The sequence below is a fragment of the Lipotes vexillifer genome, unplaced genomic scaffold (genome assembly GCF_000442215.2).
Source record: "Lipotes vexillifer unplaced genomic scaffold, Lipotes_vexillifer_v1.1 scaffold820, whole genome shotgun sequence".
Lineage (NCBI taxonomy): Eukaryota > Metazoa > Chordata > Mammalia > Artiodactyla > Lipotidae > Lipotes > Lipotes vexillifer.
The window spans coordinates 222,438-229,276 of NW_006790074.1; the positions used below are offsets into that span (position 1 = coordinate 222,438).

Here is a 6,839-nt window from a genome sequence, read left to right on the forward strand (position 1 = left end):
AAAAAAAAAAAAAAAAAAAAAGTAGGGTCAGTAGAAATTCAGTAGCAGGAAGTTCAAAATCACATTCTGAAAATCTTCATAAGCTTTAAATACAATGTTTATAAAGGTAGACACTCGGGGAAAAAAATCGTTCTTTAATCTCAGTAAACGTTATCAAATTGGGGCTTGTTAATTCAATGCAAACGACAGTGAGTCTGAAGCTCTGGGAGGGGAGGGAGGCAGAAAGCTCCACTTTGTGCATTATTTATTCGGCGAGTATCAGATTGACTATAAGATGTGCAGGCTAGTGGGAGGGGCTGTAGCATATATAAATGAAAAAAAAAAAAGCTGATTTCATATATTTGAAAATACTTTTAAGTGATTTTACTCATAACCAGTTGGTTATACTTATCTTTTAACTCAATTCTAGGCTACCTTTAGCAATGATGTTCCAGTCTCTATATATTATATAATTAAAATATATATACATGTAAATTAAAAGATAAATTTAGGACATGGCATTGTGAACACAAGACCATCCTAGCCTCCCCATGTCACCCCATTTCTCTCAGTTCTCTCATTCTTCAGGGTACTCCCCACCTCAAACCCTTCCTCCTTCCCTCCCTCCCTCTGCAGGGGTGTGAGGGAATTCTCCAACCTCATCCACATCTGCATTCACTTCAAGGCTAAAGGCAGAGATGGGACAAAGTGCACCTTCTCTGAGAGAACAGTTTTCCAAAAGTCAAAGCAGAACAGACCCCTAAAGACCAGCACGAAAGCCTGGAAATCCCTGTGCCAGGTGACGGATGGGCCATGGGACGTGGACATGGGAGGTGGAGCTGAGGGTGGCCCAGCTTACCTCGGACAGTCAAGCAGCTGCAGTGCGTGCTGTCCCAGAAGTAAGGCCTAGAACCGTGGCCCAGAGCAGGAGGGCAGGGCATGGGTTCTGACCCACGTCCGGGAACGTTCAAGGGCCACAGAAGGCAAGTGTCACTCGTCTCCCTCCAGTCAGAGGGAGCTCTTCCTGTGTGTGTCCTCTCCAGATTTATTCTACACACCCCACAGAAGTCATCTTCCCAAAGCTCCACCCTCTGCTGTCCAAAGAGTGGTCACGAGCCACTAGGGCTATTTACATTGAAATCTCTATTGATTAAAATTAAATAAAATCCCAAATTCAGTGGCAGTAGCCAAATTTCAGACGCTCCATAGCCACATGGGCTGGCTGGTGGCTACCAAACTGGACAGCACAGAACGTTTCCATCATCACAGAAAGTCCCACTGGACAGGCACGCCCAAGGATGCCCCTCATCTTCAGACATGAACTTGATGCTCCTCAGCCAGCTTGGCCGGCTTTTCCCCTGCAACCTGTTCCCACTGACCCCCCTCACCCTCTGCCAAGGGTCTCCTTCCCCTCTGTATCCCGTGCATTCTACTCCTCTCCACGAGCCTCCCTGTCCTTTTACTTCTCTGCCTGTATAGAGCAGGGTGGCCCGTCACTGAGGGTCACGTCCCCAAGGCCCTTACTTATGCTATTTTAAAAAAAATAAACGAGAAACACAAAGCTCTGAAAACTTGGGCTCTAAGCTCCCTCTGGCCCTCTCATCAGTCCTCTAGTCCTCCGCTTCTGCATCTGAGGGAGGACGTTACCTCTGCTTTACCAAAGTTGCTGATAAAAATGTACAGCTACGTCATACATTTACAGTTAGTTCTTTTTCTTTTTTAAATCATCTTAACAGCCATTCAGAAGACTGCTGCGTTGGAAAGGGAAAGTCAGCCTCTACCTCCAATGGTGCATCCCACAATAAACACACATGAAAAATGGGGCCTGTTTACATGTCTGAACACAAGTGCAGGAAAGTCAGAAAAGCATCTCAAAAGCCTAGTAACAGTTTTTCAATTAATGCTTAAAATACCTCTGACAAAACTTCACTCGCAAACCAGCCACCCTGACCCTGGGTGACATTTTAGAGGTCACTGCAGTCAGGGAACAGCACACGTGCCACCTGTGTATAATGCTGTGGATTTTCATTATGGAATAAGAAGTCCTAAAAACAACCACTGCACAGTCTGCCTGAGTGTCCCCATTTATAAAATCAGTATGAACTAGACCACCTCCTGCTGTGACATTCAAACCTATAATGTTGTAAAAGGGGACACGAGGGTGGATGATTACAAAAGAGACTGCAGCAAGAAACAGGTGGTCAAGATACTATACCTTTTTTTTTTTTCTGCCTGCGCTGCACAGCTTGTGGGATCTTAGTTCCCCGACCAGGGACTGGACCTGCGTCCTCAGCATGAAAGCGTGGAGTCCTAACCACTGGACCACCAGGGAATTCCTAAGATACTATACCTTGTTCAAAATACCAGTTACCTTTTGAAAGGGATTTTTAAAAAGAACTTAATAACTAGTACTATTTCTGAAAAAATAAAATTAAGCACTGGCCTGGCACTTCGCCAATCACAAAGAGCTTTTACTTTATTTACACGCTTTATCCTCCTTCACAATGGTTCTGGCCAGCGTGGTTATCCCCATTTGCCAGATGAGAAAGCTGGGTTGACAGAGGCTCACTGGGGTCCCAGGATGTACCCAACCACTGGTAAAAAGAAACAACAGGCCCCAAATGGAGTCGCTTGTGCTAAGCCCCAGGGCAGCCAACCAAGACTTAATACCTGACCTAAATTGCAGCTTCAGCCTCTCCCAGGAATGGAGTCTTAACCACTCGGTCTGGAATTTCCTGCTCAGCAGTAATGAGGTAATCTGCCTGATAGACCCCATCCATCCCCCAGAGAAAGAGAGATAATCTGCTTTTTCCCTGTCCCTGCTCCCGTCTGTCTATAAAAGCCTTCCATCTTATACAGCTCCTCAGAGATCCTTTCTACTTGCTAGACGGGATGCTGCTCAATTCATGAATCGCTGAAGAAAGCCAATTTGATCTTTATATTTATCCGTTGAATTTTGCTTTTTCACACCACACAGCCATGCAGAATGCAAAACAGGCCCCAAAGGCAGACTCGAGGCCAGCACTCTTTTCTGGCATTCTACCTATTTCTAGAATAACTACTAAAGTGCACTCCAGGTCTTCCCTGGTGGCGCAGTGGTTGAGAATCTGCCTGCTAATGCAGGGGACACGGGTTCGAGCCCTGGTCTGGGAGGATCCCACATGCCGCGGAGCAACTAGGCCCATGAGCCCCAACTACTGAGCCTGCGCGTCTGGAGCCTGTGCTCCGCAACAAGAGAGGCCGCCATAGTGAGAGGCCCACACACCGCGATGAAGAGTGGTCCCCGCTGGCCACAACAAGAGAAAGCCCGCACACAGAAACGAAGACCCAGCACAGCAAAAATTAATAAATTAATTAATAAACTCCTACCCCCAACATCTTCTTTTAAAAAAAAAAAAAGTGCACTCCATTTCTTTAACTTAGAGACATATATTTGAATCCAAGCCTTTCTGAAAATTAAAAAAGCCTCACACTCTTTATAAGCATACTTTTTTTAAGTGACCAGTGTAGCCAAGAAACAACATAGGATTTCGTGACAGACATAAAGAATTATCTTCCAGACCCCTGGGCCCAGGAATGGTCTCCACTCACACTGGCAATAGTTTCCCAAACACACCTGATGTAAAGAACCACCGAAAGCGTGCACTAAAGATTCAGATTTCTCAGGGCCTCTCCTGGTCTGGAGTTAGTCTGGGAATCTGCTTTTTTAATAAGCGAATGATTGCCATTATTTGCCAGGTTTTAGAGGTTCCTGCAATTAGAGGTAGGACACAGCTAACGTAGGTAACCAGGACCCTGCTTGACGCTAGAGTTGTTGTTGTTGTTGTTTTAATTTTTATTGGAGTAGAGTTGATTTACAGTGTTGTGTTAGTTTCAGGTGTACAGCAAAGTGACTCAGTTATACATATACATATATCCACTCTTTTTGATGCTAGAGTTTAAACTGTAAACACTGAGTACACGTGTGAAAATTCTGCAAAGACCACTGCTGTACTCTGTTGATCGTTAGCTATTTCAAACCTCTAAAAATTACCTTAAGGTATCAGGCAATCAACCCCTCCAATTTCCTACTGTTCTAAGCCCCTGCCCCATACCCCTTGTTTGGGCAGTAATGGGGGACACAGAGTATTAGACTCCACAACTAACACTGATTAAGGGGGAAGGATACAATCAGTGGACTGAATAAAGCTCTCCTAAACCTCAAAGAGAAAAGAGAAAAGCAGCCATTTCTTAATTCCACCTTTAAAAGAGGGGTCCCTAATCATCCTGCAATCTATATTCCCACCTATATGTATTACTTTTTCGGTGCTCACCCTGCACTTTAAGTGCGAGTCGGTAACTCTGACATAAATGATGATTTTGCATCTTTTTCAAAACATGACTTATCTTTTGTTATTAGTATGGAAAGTTCCCTAGAAGTTTCCCTCATTAAAGATTCGAATGGCAAATAAAAAGAGAGACAAAGCAACGCTGTGTGTCTAACTCCTACCTGGCCTCCTCACCAGGAAGTTCAGGACCAGGAGATGAAAGGGCTATTCAAAGACTGATGTGCAATTTTACAGATGCATAAACACAAAGGCAAATTGCCTTTGTTTCCAGACTAACCTGCCGAGGTCAGGAAAGAACCCTAGTTAGACATGTATAAACAAGTAACGACAACATTAGCATATTCTTGAACTCCACCCCCTTTTGTGGGGTTTCCTAAACCAGATTAGTTCTGAGCTTCCATTCCTTTAATTCCCTGCTTTACTTAACTATCTTTAAAACGAAATGTAACGGGATTACGAAAATGTCAGTTGCCACAGTAAATTCCGTCCCAGTGGCCTTCTCTGCTTCATCCAAGTTGGGATGGAGGACAAAGGCAAGTATTTTGCTCAACATAACTCCGACAGTAATTGCAATCAACATTTATTTACCCTTGGACAGATGAGCTGCCTCTTCTTCCATTTTCCTTTTCTGCTGGAAGAAGAGAGATCTGGCTGCCTCGGGGCCAAAAGACTCAACTGAGAAATGGCTGGGTAAGAAAATCCTTCTGACAGACACCCAGATAAGAGCAGGCCTCCTCTCACCCTTCAGATTAACCACCGAGAGTGACTGGCTTCATTTCCTCAGACAAGGGTGTAAACAGAGCTGGACGGTGTCGCAATTGGGCCAAGACAGTAAGAAACCTTCCTCCCTCACTTCCAGGATGGCTCCGTGGGAGCCATGGCCACACCCAGTGCATCCCGGGGCTGTGAGACAGGCCCTCTGCTGTAACCAATGCTCCGTGATCCTGTGGTCCACACTTTAAAAAGTTATGGAGGGTTCAGCGAGTCACAAATCACCAAGAAAACTTCAAGAGGTCAATGATGGATTCTGAAAAGAAGCGCCCCTATAATTGCCTCCTGGAGTTGGGTAATAGGATGGGAACTTGCTTCAAGAATAATACACCCAAAAGAGAAAAAACTGAGTCATCCTTTCCCCTCACCACCCTGGGAGTTGCCCACCATCATCATTACTCAGGATGTTTAAAGATGCACAGGGACTCAACATGGCAATGTCTTCATCTAATGCTTGGGGACGGTGGGGCTCAGCTAGGGAAGTTTCTCAGCACATTTAAATATCCATTCACCCCCACTAAGAAAGGCTCTTGGCCCTTTTCCTGCAGCCCATAGTCAAGGCAGAAATCAGCAGATAAAGAGATAATTATGTAGTTCTTAGCTTACTAATGAGGTCAGGTCCCAGCCTGTTACATCATTCAGGTTAATCAAATGTAGTCATGTTAGAGAGACTGAAACTCCAGATTCAATTAAAAAGCAGTCAGTTACCTTACCTATTACTGGCTCCTGTGAGGCTGGGAATGTATCATCACTGGGGGAATGGACCCTCTAAGTATATATATTAATTGTGTCCTTCTTGTGTGTGTCTATGTAAAGGCATAGATTGAGAGTCACTTTAAAGAAGAAATTAAAGACGACAGGTTAACTGTGTCATATACAATTTGATGCCAACAGCACAGGAGCCCGAGGCTCCTCCCCTGTAGCCTGAGAATGCACCTCAGTGCAATTTCCTGATGCCTAGAACCTCCTGAGGCCAATCCAGCCACATAAACTCCACTCAGTCTCCTCTGGAATGTGCCACACCCTCCCTGCACACACAGCGGAGGATACAGGCTCTTCCAGCCCCTCCCAACATCTCCCACCCCCATCTCTGGGAGCCCACAAGGAAAATTCATTTGACTTGTCTGCCAGGTGGGAGGCTGCTTCTGCCTTTTCTCCAGCCTCCCCTGTGCCCCCAAGTCTGGGCTCAGAAAAGGGTGGATTCTCCCAGGGCAGAGGACCACTTCCTGAAGACACTAGTCCCTGAACCCTAACGAGGACCACATCTCCACTTGCGCGCGCACACACACACACACACACACACACACACACACGCATCACCCCAGAGAGAATTCAATCCCACTGAAGTGTAGTGCTCACAAGCCCATCACACACCAACACCACCTCCAAACTGCCAAGGAGCCTCCCACAATCACGAGCCCTGCCCACCTGCTGTCTCCTCCACCATATGCCTTCGCAAGGGTCAGAGCCATGCGGTGCTGGTCCCGGGGCCCCTCCTTTTTCCCGTCTCCCCAGGAAGATTCCAGGACACCCCCTCCCCCGAAGGAGACAATGGCCCTACACATCCCCGCTCTGTTCTGCAGGAGTCATAATTACCGTCCGAGCATTCTTCATAATACCAGTCTAGTTCATAATAATCCGCTTCGATAAATTTCTGCATAGTCAGTATTCTTGCAGAGGAGAGAATGCACTTCACGGCGCCATCGACGTCAAGTGAAACGCTGCCATGCCTCCCCGCCCTTCCAAAACAGTGGGCAGAAG

General features: G+C 46.0%; 1 protein-coding gene across 2 annotated transcripts in view; it reads right to left on the reverse strand.

Annotated features, from left to right (window-relative positions):
• Positions 1–6,839, reverse strand: part of TRAK1 (trafficking kinesin protein 1) — a 98,782-nt gene that overhangs the window by 57,066 nt on the left and 34,877 nt on the right. The window contains exon 1 of one of the 2 annotated variants that reach the window (XM_007463236.1): positions 6,675–6,839. This exon is cut by the window's right edge and continues 182 nt beyond it. The exons of the other annotated variant lie outside the window; for it this stretch is intronic. Coding sequence (XP_007463298.1) covers positions 6,675–6,839 — 165 coding nt within the window. The remainder of the gene's footprint in view (positions 1–6,674) is intronic. 2 annotated transcript variants of the gene reach the window in all.